This window comes from Loa loa (genome assembly GCF_000183805.2).
Source record: "Loa loa unplaced genomic scaffold supercont3.630, whole genome shotgun sequence".
NCBI lineage: Eukaryota > Metazoa > Nematoda > Chromadorea > Rhabditida > Onchocercidae > Loa > Loa loa.
In genome coordinates, this window is record NW_018108810.1 from 1 (window position 1) to 18862 (window position 18862).

At 34.3% G+C, this 18862-nt stretch overlaps 2 protein-coding genes across 2 annotated transcripts; both read right to left on the reverse strand.

The window, feature by feature from the left end:
- Window positions 1-677: 677 nt before the first annotated feature.
- LOAG_05936 (hypothetical protein) lies at window positions 678-13316 on the reverse strand (the record flags this gene model as incomplete). The annotated part of the gene is made up of 22 exons (XM_003141473.1): window positions 678-757; window positions 852-967; window positions 1202-1400; window positions 1687-1827; window positions 2711-2881; window positions 5439-5590; window positions 5684-5870; window positions 6147-6351; window positions 6504-6590; window positions 6679-6867; window positions 6964-7071; window positions 7222-7437; window positions 7576-7723; window positions 7892-8012; window positions 8448-8607; window positions 8943-9073; window positions 9360-9449; window positions 9675-9863; window positions 10088-10261; window positions 10510-10635; window positions 10903-11087; window positions 13217-13316. Coding segments are annotated over 22 exons (3275 nt in total), but the record flags the coding sequence as incomplete, so codon positions are not given.
- Window positions 13317-13635: 319 nt separating this feature from the next.
- Window positions 13636-15745, reverse strand: LOAG_05937 (hypothetical protein; the record flags this gene model as incomplete). The annotated part of the gene is made up of 4 exons (XM_003141474.1): window positions 13636-13739; window positions 14474-14509; window positions 15433-15577; window positions 15683-15745. 4 exons carry the CDS (start codon window positions 15743-15745, stop codon window positions 13636-13638), a joined length of 348 nt encoding a protein of 115 aa, XP_003141522.1.
- Between the last annotated feature and the right edge of the window lie 3117 nt (window positions 15746-18862).

The following is an 18862-nucleotide window of genomic DNA, read 5'->3' on the forward strand; positions in this document are numbered from 1 at the left end:
TTTGATGCAAAAATTCGAAAACAATTCCAGTCTCAAATTCTTGGTTTGCAAAATTATAGAGAAATTCAAGGATTCTGTCTGATTTCATTTTCGGGAGAATAAATTAAGTGTGAACTTCAAATTGGTACAACAAGAGATCAAGTGTTGCACAAAAAATTGGGAGCACAAATCAGTAGTTCCCGTAAAGGTGACATGAAGAATAAGAAAAACAATTTTCGTCACGTAAAGAAACCCGCGACTCTGTGTTAACACAACACACACACACACGCATACACACACACACACACACACATACCCACACATACACACACACATACACACACATGCACATAGACACACAAACATCAGATATAGTGGGAAAGCCTTAGGGATGTGCTGTTTCAGGAAGGGCATTTATGGCAATTAAATACGTATTAACCGCAGTAGGAAGAGCACCGGATTTTCTCGTCTTTTCAGCTTATCATAGAAGCATTCGTAACGACGCAGTATCACTATAGCTATTATCTATTACTACTGCTCTTCTCATTGTTAGTTCGCTTAATTTACTTAATCATAAATTGAATTATAACGGGATAACATCTGGAAAAACACTAAGAAGCCATATCCACAAAGCTTTCCCACAATCACCGGCTAATTCCATAATAGGCTTCTTTTATTAGCTCAGAAAAAACTACTAATCAAACAAATGTCGAAGCACAATCCCTGCCAGGTTTGTCGTTTATGGTACTCACTAATGTTTTGTTCGGTACATATTGTCCTGCAAGAAATTATTTTATTTTTGTACTAATACGAAAACCCGGTACAGTCATCTTTTTTTGAAGATCACCAAATCAACCCATAAATACTTTTACCTATAAAAGAACCGTCTTCCGTAAACCGTCCAGGATCCGTATCACCATACTCCGCCATTGAATCGGTTTCTGACTCTGCTTTACTGCCCGTTAATGACCGTTTCTCGTCATCCTCTCTAAAAAATCTTAAACATAAAGCTCCTGCACATTTTATTTAACCTGTACATTTAACCCCTGATTACGACACATGTTCCTAATATTACTATATTTTTTATAATATTTTAATGTTTCCAAAATGACAAAGATGAAACGCTAACTCTCGCACTGTTTCCACGATTATGGTTATCGCAGAATTTTACACTCAGTTGCGGAAATCCAACTTAAGAATACTACGAAATTTAAAAACTTACGGTTTGATATATTCACCAAATCCCCTCTCTTTAATACCAGGTAATATGGGCTGCCTGCCTTGTTGCCTTTCCTTCTCCGACACAGGATATTTTGCGCCACGCTGCCGAGCTGCCACGCATACAATGCAGAGAATAATGAGCAATAGGAGTATTACCAGTAAAATGATAATTAACCACCAAATTCGTGCACTTTGTGGTGCTGCAAGAAGAACACCACTCAAATTTCAATCTTCATGTAAAAATTTAAAAGAAAAACGCATTTAAATGAAATAAATTAAGTTATCATCGATATGATTCTTCAACTTTTCCATACCGTCGTATTAGAAATCCTAAAAGCTATCCACGAGAAAAGCAGGATTAGAAAAGGTCCGCAAATTTCAGAAAAACAAACTGTTTCGGAGTTTAGCAAAATTACATCACAATCTTTAGAATATTACAGTCCTTGAAAAAACAGACAACTCCTAAGAAGAGTTAGAAAAACCAACCACTACCAGTGGTACTAATATGTGAGACGGTTGACTCCGTTTCCCGGATATTTCCAGATTGATCGCGTTGCTTTGAGATGACGATTACATCGTATTTCGTTCCTGGCTCCAGGTTATCAATTTGAATACTGAGATCATCGCCTAAAAGCTTTTGTATTAAATTTGGATAGCAAAAAAAATGTTAATTCAAACGGAACATATTTTTCATGTGAAACGAATCAGTATAGCAAATTACTCATTACTACTGCTCAAAGATTACCTTCTTGACTTATGACGAATGTTGGGATAATGTAAATCCAATGTTAAATATAATAGAAGTGCCTTAAACTCACTGTCCAAATAAATCATAAACCCGGATCACTGCTCAGATATTTTGTTTAAGTAGGTCAATTAATTATTCCACGCAACCAGTTTACCAGTTGCCTATTTCAGTTAGTTTTAAGTTCAAACTTATCCATGCTTGGAATTTTAGAATTGATAAATTACATGAAATTATCATTAAATGACACTGCATAATGTTACAAACATTGCAAAAAGGAAACAATATCTAGCAGTGGTTCTGCATAATCTATAAAGAGGCATTATTACATCTACGAAACTAGTATCAGTAACTTTTCCTCAATCAAATAAGAAAGCCTTCCCATATAAACAAACAGGAGTAAATTATCAATTTCCTTCACTAACAAGGCGACATAAATATCTTTAACTATGAAAACCTCCAGAAAATTATAACTGTGGGCATCAAATGTAGATGTAAACAAACATAGTCCATACCTACTTATCTCCTGTAGAAACATAATATCAATTATCAAACCATTCCGTTTGATCCATTCACTAACAAACCACTTGCAAAAGTACTACTATATCTTGAAGTTCAAAGTAGGAAAAAAAAATTGAAACATAATTATCGATGACAATCTTACTTCCACCGCCCTTTCAATCCTGCTTAGTTCGTTTTGAACCACACCAAGATGTTAATTTATTTAACATATAAGTGAATAAGAAGAGAAACTAAATGAGATACCTTTTGGTTCCGCAATTTCCCATTCATCATCGCCAGCTTTTCGATACTTGACATACAAATCACTACCAACGGGTCGTCCTTCATTCTTGTCAAATTCACCTGGTGTCAGCGTTATATTGATAAAATCATCACCAACACCACTCTCCTCCAAATGTGGTTGCTCCGGTTCCACTACACGTGAAAAACGAGAAATGTAAATTTACAATCTCGAAAGTTTAAAACCACCAATTTTAAAATGGAAACCTTCAATTTTCGAGGAAAAAGTAACAGTATTGTGCAACATAATCTCATCCCTTAAGCTAATTTTAATGAAAAAGTACAGTTTCTTTCAAACAACAATATCGACAATAAATTTATAACCAGCAACACATCTCATTGTTTTTTTGACGTCAATGCTGCTGAAATCTCATCATCCAAAGGTAAAAGTTCGCAATTTGCAATGGTCAGAACTGTGAAGAATCACCTCCAAAACAAAATGGGAAAGAACTGCTAATGTAATGCATAGCAATGAAATAATAATTATTCCACATAATACGTTTACATCACCTTACTTGTGACACCGGAACACACATATGCACAAACGTATACATACGAAAAGAAAAATGTAAATACCATTAGAAATTTTTGCCCGAATACACCATGGCTGCACCATGAACACAGTTATAACAGTAATAAATAATAGTGCCATTAATGAGCGGAGTTTATAGAAACTTGTTCATGTTGATAATATCGAGAAACAGAAAATCGACGACCACAGTGAACTGGATTAACCACTCTAGGAGTATGTTCTCAAGCCTATTATATATATCATAAATAAATAAATATATGTCTTAGGATTATTGTTGCTGCCTTACTCAACTAAATATATAAATGTACATATATGTAATAGCTGAGTCTGAACGAGGGAGTGAAGAGGGTGTGTTGTCTACAGCTGGGTTCAGATGGAAGAAAAAAGAAAGGGTGTAATCAACCGTCTGTGCCTTTCATCTCCAACAACGTCCGTCATGACAACATGCTCGACCTAACCAACAAGGTCGAAATTTGTGTTTCGTAATTTCAAGGGGTTATTGAGAATGGACGAAAAGACGGAATAACTGCGATACGATTACCTTTCTATTACTAATTAAGATATCAACAGCAAAAACAATAACAACAATGACAAAAACTCTTTCGACAGTTGCAATTCCATTTCGATCTTTAAATTACCATCCTCTTCCAGCCATTCCTTCAACATTCTCCTGTTCCTATCTCATAACCTTCAAATATACTCCAAGCTATCTCATTCTTCTACATATCCAATCATTTTTGAAGCTTTTCATGTAACATATGACACCACAACCACTCTTATAAATCACACCTCTCCCCTATATTGACTGTTGTCACATTCTTAATACTTCCCTCCCCATTTAATCCCTTCAGAAGGAGTCCAGGTGTGGTTAAACACATCCTCTCATTATTTTAATAAGTATCAGGGACAATCACCTCGGTCTCACCTCCCACTTCCTTCCCTTCCCTTTTCTCATTCTGACTACTTGCTCCTTTTCTACTTCTTGCTCTAATGCCTGAGTAATTAACATTTATATATTCCACCAACTAACTACAACATTCTCCACGACTACTGCACAAACTGAAGAATCCAAGTAAATTCTTAGAAGAATTTCCAGTGCCAAAATCAATATCTAAAGATCAATGCAAACACCAGACAGCGATTTGCCGCAATTAAACGATTAATATTTGACTGGACATCTACAAACAATTCGGCAGACGAATGTAACTTAACCCATTAATCATTATCACCACACAGACGAATTAAAAGAACCGAAAAAATGAAGACAAAGACGAATTAACCTAGAGAACAGGAAATTCTATAGGAAAACTTCATTCAAAATTCCGACTGTAATAACCGGTTCCCCCTAAAAATTTTCACAGTCTACGGAAACTCTAAATTCTTTAGAATCACCAGAAAAATATTAGTCAACGAATGCATCACTAGCGATGACACAATTTCAGAAGATATTGGCGTCCTTTGACAGATTCCCAATTCCCTGCGCCGAATGATGCTATTCAATTTTGATTAAATCCGATTTTTATCAAATTTTGATCACGATGTTCGAAACAGTCTAGACCATTATCGACGATCAACATGTACGCCAACATGCACACTTTTATTTCTTAATGTTCTTAAGAGAATTACCAGTTAAAACTAGGGACAGAAAAAAACTGAAAATTATTTCCTCCTTTTTTGCATACTCATTTCGAAATCGGCTTACTCTATTCCATAAAAATTTATGTCGGAATTCACCTCTATTCTTGTTTTTCTCAACCATTCATCCAAGTTTTCCTTCTATTCTTTAAAATCTTTCCATGTCTCAGTGGAATATAGAATCCATCCAACAAGTAGCCTACTATTTTCAGGATTTCGTTTTGTCTTATTTTTGTGAATTCGGAACATATGGAATTTCGAAGAAAACTAAGGCTAAAAAAATTACTTAGTTACATACTCTACTTTAGTTTTTCTAACTTCCTTACCATGTTGCCAGCCTCTCAAAACCAGGTCTTGATAATCTGCCAACTCGTGAAGTCACGAGAGAGTACGATGGGATTACATAACTCCCAATGCAATAGACCAAATTTACATGTCACTATCATTTTCCACCATTTTTCGTCACCAAAATAATAGGCTATTTCCTCACGAAAACATATTCATGATTTCGATAGTAAAACTTACGAAAGAATTTTACATCTTCAGGTAAGGTCATGACATCCTTCGAATTTGGATCCCCTCGACCAGCATTTGTATTTCCATAAACAATAAATCGATATTTACTATCGTTTTCCAAATTCGATATCCTCAGGAACCGTTCCTTCGGTTGCGTCTTTCTGAAATATTTTTCAAAATAAATATGTTTCGCAATGCACTATTTCAAATGTTCCGGGTATCGACTGGAAATTGCATGAAATTCCAACAGTAACCTGATTGGACAGTTTTCTCTTTGCTCCATTGTGCCATCTGGATTGACAGAGCATATCTCAATCGAATATCCGGTTAAACGACCATTGTAGTGTCGTGGCCGATCCCATCGTACAGCTACAACAGCACTTTCTCGCTCATCACGCCCATTCATGGGATATGCTTCCAAATTTCGTACCGGAGTTGGAACTATAAAATAATTTATAATTTTAAGCAACTTGCAGAAATATGATGTGCGACTGGATTTTTACATTTCGAAACTGACAAGCGCAATACAAAACAGTGTTTGTTACTTGCACATATTTTCCATTTGTGAACATTGAAAAACCGTTAACATTTTGAGCCATCAAGGAACAGGTCTCCTCAAGTTACCTTTCTAAACCCAGATAAAAGATAAAAAGAGAGGTGGGATAACCAATTCATACAAAAAGTAGGTTAAACTCTTTTGCCATGTTGCAAATCTACCTCCTTCTTTTGTCCGGAATGAAATCGGATCAGACGGTGTACCATCATTTTGACCGTTCATTACCGCAATTTGTGCATAATTAACACTGTTCGGTCGTAGACCAAATATTGTGGCACTTTTTTTATCCGGTGCAACGATAACGCTGCGTTTGTCACCAAACACACTTGTCTGTGAAGTCGAAACTTCATTCTTCGACCTCCTCAACTATAACAAAAAGAAAAACAAGTCTGCGTTTGAACCGATCTTTGCAATTCAACATTATGAAAGTCACTGGATAATGTGACCTTTATAAATGGACTATAAATCCGGAAATCAAAAGATTTAAAACAAGGACGAAATAATGCAAGCACACATACTCTCGAATGTCTCTTTAATCGTACAATATCCTCTGTCTCCAACTCAACATCGCTTTCACCTTCATCTTCTTCAGACCAAAAGATAATCTGTAATACCTTTTTTATGCCACACAATTTCAAAACTACAATTCTGACAAAACAAGAGGGTTAAAATCAAGAAGACAAAATAAATAACCTTTATTCCGGTAAAATTTCCTTGTACTTGTTGTGGATCAACTGAATCCCATTCGAAAGTTGCCGATGTTGAATCCGATGTGATCAGTTTGAACCCAGTTGGGGTAAAACCAGGATCACCTTCACCAGTTCTTCCTTCTACAGACTGCGGTGAAACATTAGATGTCCCATTCTCATTTGCAGCACGAACCTGTAAGGTCCAACAGTTTCTTAAATTGTAAAGAGATTCTAAAGTGAGTTTTACTTGTATTTTTAACTTTCATAGCTGAAAATCTGGAATATTCACCTGGACTTCATACGGTCGGAAAGGCTCTTCAACTGATAATTCAATGGTATGCCGATCACTATATGGATCCTCTACTATCTCTTCCTTCCATTCAGCATCTGACCCAGCCTGAACAAATGCAAGTCTTAGAATAAGTGTAATTCGTTAGTAGCTCAAATTCTTTCATGTATACACTGCGAGTAGATGTCTGATTATTTGCAAACTAATAAATTTCGGTTCTTGACTTTTGTACGTTTAATTTTGGAGAGGAGGACTTACAGGCCGATATCGAATAATATAATGAAAATTGCGCCCATTCCAATCTTCTCTTGGCATTGGTTTCCAGAAAACAATTAAATTTTCTGGTCGTGTCCCAGTCGCAGAAACACCTTCTGGATTTCTATCAGGTACTCGAGCTGGTGTTATACAACCGCCATTTACATTTGTTGGTGCTCCGTCACCAAAATCATTGCGACCAAAGACGCGAAAACGATACTGAAATGTTCCTCTGATTGATTAGAACATCGGTTTTTGGACTATAGCAAAACCAATATGCATAAGACTTTCACATAAACTACCTATTAATTTTAAAATCAGTTTCATAATTCGATTCAAGAACAAAAGAGAACATACCTTGCCAAATGGCCGAAGTGATACATCGATCGTACCTTTTACTATACGTTGGTTATCATCTACTGTTTGCAAGGAATCGGCCAAAGCAGGATGAGGATGTGTTAACCAAACCACACCATCAGTTTCTTCATCGATTTGATATTGTGCCCTAAAATTCGGAATTCTGCATAGAAACCAAGATCTCTCGGCAAACTCATTCAATTTCCGATTGAACCAGGAAGAGTTAAGTGTGGGAAATAATGAGAACAGAAATTATGTCAGAAAAGTTATTTAAGTCGCAACTAAAAATTTCTGAAATCCCAACCAAAGTACATACCAGATTTCTTTTATTGGAGCACTAAAATCAATATCCTCCATATATTCAAAACTGATGGACGCAATTTGGGCAGTGTCGTCGCACTTCGTAAGGAATGCCATATGAACTAGATTTGGAACATCTAAAATTCGGAATTTTTTTAAAAAAATCTATGTAATCAGTGTGTGAAAGAAGTCACTCCAATATCTTGAAATTTTTGTTTGAAACTTTTGCAGTAGAAGTTTTGCTCAAAAAACATGACTGAAATTACAATCGTATATTTTTCTCCTGAAGCAAACTAGTCTAATCCCAATCTTTCCAGAGGGTAAAGGTTTTTTAAGAATCCATATCTAAACTCCATAATACATTTTGTTTCCCACTTATCAGTCTTTCGTATCGGTTTGGTTTTCCCATATACTAAATACTGCCATGTCTTAGATACTAGTTGCCGAACATCACCAACCCAACCCCTGAGTATATACTGTCATAATTCCATAACAGTGCAGAATTGAAAAATTCTCGAATTCTCTTAGAACGCGTCCCCGTAGAACTTTTATGGAGATTCATTAATAAGTACCATCGACTCCAACTTGAACAGACTTCTTCACTGAATCTAATGCCGTCTTTGCGATGCACGTATACAATGCAGCGTCATATCGTGCCGGATTTGTAATAATCAGTGAATTTTTATCGGTAATGAGATAATGACCAGATTGTATGTACTGTTCGATTAACGGCTATAATGAAACTTTTTTATAGGATATGTAAAAACTGCAAAGAATGCCCGATAAAACGAACTAAGAAAATTAGTTAGCAAAATTTTGAAAAATTCACTGCAAGTTATTTTACTTATGCATACAAACTTAAGTGGTAGATTATTAAAGGGTGTGATTACTATGTAAATATCCAATATTAGTTGTGCATTATTTCATTTCAGTGTCATTGGTTCTTCATCAAATATCCGTAGCTTTCCGCACTACCTTTTAATGTATATGTTACTCAGCAATGGTGCACTAACAACAATATGGAAAATCCAAATCAATATTACAACCATTAACTCTGTTCTCACTACCTTTCCATTAACAAGCCATTCGTAAGTAACTTCGAGATTTTCGTCATGTTCAGCCTTGCATGGCAATTCAAGTCGCTGACCAGCTAGAACCTTTTCTAAAGGTCTTTCAAATGGTTCCAGCCTTGTCGCTTCTAAAATTAGCGAAGAATTTAGAACTGTCTTCTCCTTTCACACTATTTATGCATGTCCCGCACTTTTCCATTACAATTGTCAAAAAGATCATCATGAGCTTTATTACCCTTAACAAGTTTGATATTTTTCTTGGCCTAATAAGAGCTAGTAAAAAATAAAACTAGAAATAATAATATCCGCTTATTATAAGCTAGTTGAATTCTTTCAAATGAGCAGTATCTTCTCCTCACTCCTTCCTTTCTTTCGAAACATCCGAGTATCTTGAAAGAAATATGTCTATCTAACCGCGTATAATCAGATGTGCTGTTCCTTTTTCTGTACCATGTTTATTCGTCCCAATACATGTGTATTCACCTTCCGCATCTCGACCAACCGCTACAGATAAACTTTCGTTAATTCAAATGCCAATACTTATCACCAAGTACCAAAAGGATCAATTGCAACATAACTTCACTGTCTTTCATTCACTAATAAGCAATAAGGGGCTTTGCTTGTTCCAGTCTTTTCTTAAACAAGTAAATATTAAAGGAAAAAGAAAAAGTTCGAAGATTTAGAAGCCACGAGAAAGGAGTTATCAGAAGTATCCCAAAATTGACGAACCATCAATAATAAGCTTTCCTTCTCCATCGGCATCCGCTGGTACGACGTGATGTCGCAAACCGTGCAACACAGTGCTTTCCCATGTAATGTTAACGTTCGGTGATGCAAAAAATTTGCATGCCAATGTTACATTTTGACCAACTACAGCTTCGACTTCACCGGGGTCAGAAAGAAGTTCTGGTTTGAAAGCTAAAAAAATATGGAGATTCGTCAAAAAACCGCGAAGTAATGCATAAAAATGAATATGTTGATTAGAACAACCTCCTGGATCCATTACCAACTGTTGGATCTCATAAGCTTTTGGGTACGAAAATTTAGGATAAATGTAACTCCAGAAGTTTTGCTTTAATAGCATTACAGAAATGTCAGTCATCATTTTTTTTTCTTTTGAAGAAGTAGATGACATCATTTACCAAGAAGATTGAGGTAGAAATTGGCCCATAAATATCCGTGTTTGTTTTCCACTTTGCACTGGTAAACAGCATTATCGCCGCTGCCAGCAATACCTTTTTTAACATTCCTTAATGTCAGGACACTTCCTGTTATTTCCCAATTTCTGTTGACATCATCATCCCTTGGTTTCATCTCTACGAATAAAAATTATTCAGATATATAATTTAGGAATGTATCCCAAAATACATTCATTACACTAGCATTCTAAACACGAAGGAAAAAGCTGTGGGAACTTAACAAGAAATAGGCAATGAAATTGAAAAACGATCTGCGGCGAATTTAGGAAGCTTTGTTGGTAATTAAAGTACTGTAATAAATTATATGAGAAGTAAAAAAATAGCCTTTGAATGGAACAAATTTTTCTAAAAATTTAATGACTAACCAACGCCATTTTTGAAAAATGAAATCACAGGTGCTGGCTTCCCGTTAGCACTACAGTTAAAAGTTACATCTTCGCCTTCGCTTGTTCGTTTGTTTGGCGGTGGACCTGCCGTCCAATAAGGTGCTGCTGCAAAAAGATAACATAAGAAAAGCTTATAGAAAAGTTTATATCATTTCAGTCTTATCTTCAAGAACATCTTGAATTATTAGTCGGGAACAACGTACCAAACAATCTCTTATATAGTAAAAAAAAAAAAGAAAAAAGTAAATTCGTTTCTCCTCTTTTCTATCTTGACCAAATTCTAGCCATGTTTGATAGAAATAAATAGATGATTCGATATCAACCTTTCCAGTGTGGATAAACTTCAAAATTACTATATAAATCTAAACGAACCTTCAACGACAACGTCGAATCTGCGATCCAAATTGGGATGAGCTTTAAAAATGCATTCATATATGCCTTCTATTTCTGCGCTAACATTAAAAACTAATGTTTTCCCATATGCTTCGTAGGTGTAACGTGAATCATCCTCCGGAATATCGAGACCATTGAATCGCCAAATAGGTGTTGGTTCCGGACTAAAATTTTTCTCAAAAATCAACAGATCCTGTTCAAGTTGTTAAATGGGAGAAAGTTTCCCTCTGAGAACCTTTAACACATTAACACATGCATGTATTTTGAACTGGTTTCAGTAATATCAACAACAACTACACCGATATGCTGGAAACAGAAAGAACGAGAAAATATGTCCATCCAGGAAAATTATGTAAACAAAGCCAAATTAGACAAACAAGAAACATTGTTATCACCAGTACATAACTATATGTATAATAATATGTTTTTCAGAAATGCAAATAAAAACAAGAGGCGACAGTTGCCAACCAAAACGTACAATTTCATAAACAAGTGAATTACGGCAAAATTTCTTGGAGATGTGACGGAAAACTATCAGGTAGAGAAACATTACTTTTGTCCTTTTCTTTTTAACATATCAAGTTAATTTTCGGTATATCTCTTCAGGAAAGAAAAATAGCCGAAATGGGACAGTAAAGACTGAAATTTCTATCCGAATTTTCAACTACATTTTTCCAAAATTGAAAGAAAAAATTAATTCCTACAAAAATTGGATATAATATTGTCTCATAATAAAATCCGATTTTTTTTCCCCTGGCGAAAAAAGAACGGAAATTTACGACTATAAAATGGACTACTTGAAAATCTTGTTGTCTATGGAGGGAAAAGAAAAAAACGATAGCCGCGGTTTAACTAAGCTTTAATTCGTTTTAAAATTCAATTTTCATCTTTCATCGTAACGTCCTTCTGAAAAAGAATGCGAAGACGAAAGAAAGATGAATGCTTGCTACATCTAATTAAAGAGTCTAATTTACAATTTACATAGCCATCACTACCCATTACTGAAAGCTGCTATTAGAAATTCAATAATTCAAAAAAGATGAGATAAGGACAAAAAGAAAAACAAAAACTAAATGTAGAGCAATAAAGATTCAGCAATGTTAAAGCTGCATTATAGCATCCTTATTGCGGAATAACAAGACCGACGCTTGAGTATTACTTTAATAAGAAATTTAAAATGTTGAAAAGCTGCAAAAAATTTATATATAAAAACTCTTGAAATCTTTTCGAGAGAGGAACAAAACTACAGTGATCGCTCACAACGATTCAATAACGCGAAAAAAAAGGAAATTGAGAGAAAAAAAAGCAAAGGACTGCAAAACAGAAAATCAATTTAAAAGTATTAAAAGTACTAAAAGCCTTGAACGTAGTTCCGAGAAATGAGGAAACTGGAATGTGAAAGAACAATAGATTTAAACAAAATCAACATCCTTCCACCTCTTTCGTCCTTTTTATATTACAGTTCAGAAACTAACAAATTTCAGATTCAAAGTTTAATTTGATAAATGCCACAAGTTTTCACAACTGCAACAAATACCTTGAACTTTTATAATTGCAGTAAACATTGCAGTCTTTTATAAACTTCCCACAAGCATAATTTTTTTTTCAAAATTTCAAAAAATCAATACACCGGCATAGCAGAAATGATTAAGTAGCCAAATGAAGTCGTATAAATGGATGTTTTCATGCATATGTGTAAACAAGCATTTCATTTATTACTGCAATATATTTTAAAGCTTCTGACTCACAACAGAGTCTTCCTTCCTCAACTACTACCACCGGAACACCACATCTCCTATTCCCTCATCATTAGATGAATGTATGTAGTTTATAAAGCCCAAAAATTTCGCTGACAAAACTACACTAAATTGTTCCAAAAATTCTTTAGCATATTACAGTCGTCTCCATTTTCTGATTATTTTCGAAGAGTTGATGTTTAGTATTGGATTTACTTATGAAACAATTATTGTCGGATAACGACAGCAAATTCAGGAATAAATGAAATAAAATAGAATCTCCTAGAGCGAAATTGGAATAAACTTTCAAATACAATACTTACGACTCCAAACAACAAGCTAGCCTCAATATGAACGAAAAAAAAACGAAAAACAAAAAACAAGAAAACAAACGTCAAAATCAATAAACAAGTCCATATCCACATAAAACCATTTATTTATGAAATTTCTAGGATACACCATGCTACCAGGCTGCTGCGTTTGATTTTTCCTCCCTCAGTAACCAATATTTATGACGTTATGCAATTCATGACAATTCAAAACAAGTAAAAACTTACTATCCACTGAAGAAGCAATGTAGCTTATGTACGCTACCTTCCAATGCAATCGGAGAGCTCTGATTTACATACTGCTCGCTAGGAGGTATCGGCGAAGTCACTGCAATAATTAAATATTTTAAGCAATCATAGTAATACCTACAGAGTGACAATTTCTGAATAACTAGTGGGAATTACATCACAATATATTATAAGAAAAGCAATTACGGCATAACTAGGGTCGTATTTGCTGCCCTTCTCTCCCTCCTTCTGGAAGCTTTATTTCTATTTCATATTTAATTTTCCCTATGTTATGAGTGCCAGGCATTATGAAGCTGAGACAAAACAATTTTCGACGAAAACAAAGAAAAAAGATGTAATCTGTACCCTTCGGTGCCATCCATAGGATTCACGCAAAGTAAAATAATTGCTACTTATCGTCACTTTTCTTTATCGTAACATTTTAATCTGATCAAAGTTCTTTCTTTCCGGATCCCAAGTATAGCTAATGAACTCCATGTCATAGCCCAAACTCCTATTACAACTGAAACCATCACCTACATACAATCATCTCCTTCCTCTTCTAACTCATTTCTCCTTCTTCTCCACCAAAAAAAGATTACATAGGATGAAACTGTGGAAAATTCAGTTACTGAAAACTGAAACTTGAATTTTAACATGTCAATGAATAAAAATTTTTAAGAGATATTCGGCGGAATCGACCATAAATCGATAGTCAATAACGCACAATAAATTAACCAATTTCAAATGACATCTATCATATTTTATGGCACAAACAAATGGCTCCTCAACGTAGTATGCATTAAATAACATTTTCCCTCCTCCCCTCACCCCTCAAAAAACGTGTTTCGACCATTCGCCCCGCAAATACCTTTCATCAATCTACTATTATCCAATTCAGAAAAATCAATACGAAGAAAATCAGCACAAAAATTATCCGTTTAAAAGTTGAACAAATTTTGGAGTTTGAATTCAGTAAAAGATATATCCTAAAACGACGAAATTGAAAACCTGCATAATATACCCATTGCACGCAAAATATATGACTGTATATGAAAATTCTTTTTGACCCAAAGAAAAAGAAAAAACTGAAGGAAGCTATTACATGAAAAAGTTGGCCGCATTTTATAAACTAAATTATAGTATCAATTAACCATTCTTCTCATATGCCTTACTCTTCCAATCCCTCTGCAAAAGAGAAAAGGAACGTAAAATAAGACGCAGTCTGACAAAGTTATTCGTGCTAATATGTCTCACCAAAATGGCCGGTAACGATTTTGGGTAAAGCACAAACTAAAACAATTATTCACTACCGTTACGCCTGATTTCCCACTTCTTATGTTACGGTTCCTGTTACTTTTCGCTTTTTTTTTTGCACCCATAACGGCTAATATATGCCCGGCCTCCACTAAGGTACAACACAGGAAAGTAGCTATGTTCAAGTGTTTAAATAGAACTACTTAAAAAGTACAACACAGGAAAGCAGCTATGTTCAAGTGTTTAAAACACTCCATTTTAAATGTTTGAAATATTTGAACGTTGAAATGACTCGAAGTGCAGCTACTCTGGAACTATATTCTTTTGATTTTGTGATTTGTCAGAGAAAAATAGTAAACAAGAGAAGGAACAACGAAATATTAATTTTGTCAAAGAGCAAGGTTGAAATGAAAGGCATTTGTGTAAATCAGAATGGTATTTGTGTTTCACGAATATCCACAATTAACTTCAAGCTTTGACATCAAAAAATTTTTACATTTTAAAAACCTGCATTTGTTAGCTTAAAGCACTTTCCATCTCAGAAGAACAATTTTACCTTTGTTCTTGGCAATCTTACTACGATAGACAATCAGTAAGACTATCTGGTAACTTAGTGCATGCAATGTAGCTTCCTGTTCCAATTCCCACAAATACATTGAAGAGAATTTCCACAACAATCATCAAAACTGTTTGCGTCTAATTCAGAAATTAGCAAGTCAGCTGTTTAAATCACTTCAACTTAGTTAGCTAGTCACCGTAATTGGTTTTAACCTATCGAAAATCTTTTAGGTATGAATCCATCCCATCTATGACTCCTACAATATCACTCCTATCTATCTAATCACAGATATTTTACATACCATAATGAGATTGCTCAAATAAAAAATTTTACGGAAATCTTGAAAATCAAAGACAGAAATTCAAAAAAAAAGTGGAATTGAACGAAACAAAAATCTTACATGCCCGTCGACGATTTTTGGTAACATCGAGACGAAACTGATTACCAAATTTGTAATCTTTGAGTTTGGTATTCTCAGCGGTACATGTGTAGTAACGATTTGGCTTGAAATCAGATTCTTTAATATGATGAAAATAAATGGTACCCTGAAAATTATAAATAAGCAAATGATTGCGAATGATAAACAAAACAGCTTACCACAGATATGGTCAACAATATGTACAGTTGAAGGATGAGTATCGTGAAGCAACGAGCTGCTGCTGTTGTTGTTTTCGATATTGTTGTTGATACTTTCGTTTTTTCGCCCAAACCATTTATCCAAGCTATTTGTTTGTTTATAAGTTTTATATTATTGCACTATTGCTATGACAGCAGCAATCGCTTTACTGTTGCTATTATAGTTGATGGATATCGTTATGATCTGACGAAAAAAAAATCATAATCTAAATTTAAACTATGGCAAAATTTGATACAAATTTTGAAGCGATAACATTAGCATAACATAGAATAGGATGGAAGAGCGGGAAAAAAAGAGAGAAAGAGAATAGAGTAATAAGTAAAACAAATGATGATGTCATCAAGGTAAACAACCCTTAATGAAAAACATTCTTTGTTAAAACAAAACAAAAAAACCTTCTCACGCTTACATACACACATGCACATAAACAAACACGCGCTATGAAAGTGTTCCGATTAGTTAATCGACCACTTTAACTTTCTAATTATCGATTGAAATGAAAAGCTATTTATAAAGTGCACATTTTGTTTCATCCAAAAATATGCAAATTTCCAATGATGTATCTTTTACATCATTGCAACAATAATAATAACAGACAGTACAATCATGTCAGCTCTTACACAGGTATGGCTATTTTTGGTTGAAATAATGATACGTGATGATAACAACAACAATGATATATGACTAAATGATAAACAAACAAACAAACAAACAAACAACAACGGCCATTGAGAAGAATGACAAATTAATAGAAAAAAAAAGCAGACAGACGGAGCATTAATAGCATCAGACAGTGATTGTAAAAGGTTGAAATTACAACTTGTTGGAAAGAGGCAAGAGGGAAAGAGAGCCGAGGAAAAGTTAGAAATAAGAATGAGAAGAGTGAGGAAAAGGAGGAAAAGAAAACGGAAGATGAGGAAAAAGAAGAGGAAGAGAGAAAAAGAGGAAAAATTTTGGATGACAGCAAGGTAAAAAAAGAGACGAAAAGGGGAACGGATAAAGATGGAAGCTAAATTGTAAGAGTAATAACGGACGAAATGATTTAATAAAAGTATCTGAAAAGTTTATAGCAATTAACGAATGCGAACATATTTATGGGGAAACATGTGAACTATCATAAGAGGGCACAATAAGTATAAATCGACCGCACCAATAGCGGAATATGGAAAGTTATGCGCATTCCGCACACACAGACATGCACAGACAACGGAATAGAAATGAATGGAAGAATTGGAAGGAATGGAAGAATTGAAGGAAACCGCACGGAATGAAGTTAGCCTAACTATGCCATAGAAAGAAATATGTATATATATATGTAATACGTATACGCGACAGGCTGTGGTTATGTTCCGGTCATGCACTATGTTGATGCCTCACTTCTTACCCGTTGCCATCACCGCTATTTATTTCTCAATTACGCGACAGCAGCAATCTTTGTTGGTTCCACTCATCCATCTGTCTATTCTTCCAATTCTTGATTTGCAAAAAGAAAAAAAAAGCCTTATTCAATAAAAGTTTTGCAAAATATTTGCATTTCATATGATTATGAAAAAAAAGTGGTAAGAATGTATTGGTCATTGTCAAATGACCAAATGACCAATACATTATTATTCTTGATCTATTACAAATTAAATGTTCATTTCTCATAAGATAAAAGAGCGAATAAAATGTTCAAATTATCCATATGTCTCCATTAATATCAAATCATAGTCGGACAAATATCATATTTCAGACATACAACCGCAATCTATTCAATTATGATAATGATGTTTCTTGAAGGTGACAACTAAAGGATAAATCAAAAAGGAGAAAATAGAACATTGAGAGTGGGAAGAGAAATGAAGAAAAGGACGAAGAGTTCACTACAAGGTCAATTATATTGGTCAGAATAAGTGAATGCTGGGTATAACCTTGGTCTTAACGTGCGTCTAGTGTACCATTATACGAACGTCACACATACACACAGACAGGTAGGTACACATACATACAAATACATACAGACAGACACACACACATACACATAAATACAGACAGATAGGTAGGCAAACGCACACTCACTCACACACACACACACACACACACATGTAAATGATCTGTCGAGACTTTTTGTATTGTCCCAAAACAAGTTAACCGGTTTCGTCATAATAAATGAATTCCTTAATTTTAAAACAATTCCAAAATATCTGACAAAAGGCAGAAGCAATGTTATCTTTTCTGTGAACACAATTTTCGAGCTTTCATATTACTGGAAAATTTTTGAAAAATAGGCTCAAAAAAGAAAAAAAAAGAGAGAAAGATTGAAATTATGATCATTAACTAATAGATCCCATTAGATTAAAATAACCATGACAATATTTAATCCTAAAAGTGAAATTATGATTGAAGTATGAAAAAGACCACTGGACAATGATTCCATTCAAAATGATCCAACAACCCTAGGAATGACCATTATGAAAATATTTGCGAAGCAGAAGTTAAACTCATTTATAATCCCTTTCATCAGTTGTATAGAGAGATAGATAATGAACAGCTTTATGTGATGCTAACTGCCTCAACACTTTAGTTTCATTGATTTCAATGAATTTTCAAAATGCTCTCTATACTTTCATCCTTTTATCTTTTAAACCAAAAGTTTGCATCGATTTGATGTACTTTCTTTTTTTTTTTTTATTCTTTTTCTCAGGAAATTCAACATTCAACACTCATTTAATTTTTCTTCAAAAATGGAAAAATAATTAAATTTTTAAAAAATTTTAAATAAATAAAAAAGTGCGAAATTTTGGGAAAGGTTTATTGAAACTATTTGAAATGAAAAAGGACGAGGAAAAATGGATGAGAGTAATAAGTCGGAATTGCCCAGAAAATGGAAGGATTAGTTAGTATGTGACCAATGAATGAATGATGAATGAACATTGGATTAATTCTAGTAAAAATTCATTTCCATTTCAAAATTAATGTATTGAAAAAGTTTTATTACTTATAAATTTATAAGAAATGAATTGAAAGTGAAGAAGGAATATAAATTAATTAATGACCGGTAAAATATGTAAACAAGCTAATAGAAGAGGTTGAATAAAAGAAGGGTGAACTGAGAAAGAAATGGACAACGGTTCAATATCGTATAGGAAGAAAGAATTATAAATATGAGGAGAGAAAGAGAAAAAAGAGAGAGAGAGAGAGAGAGAGAGAGGAG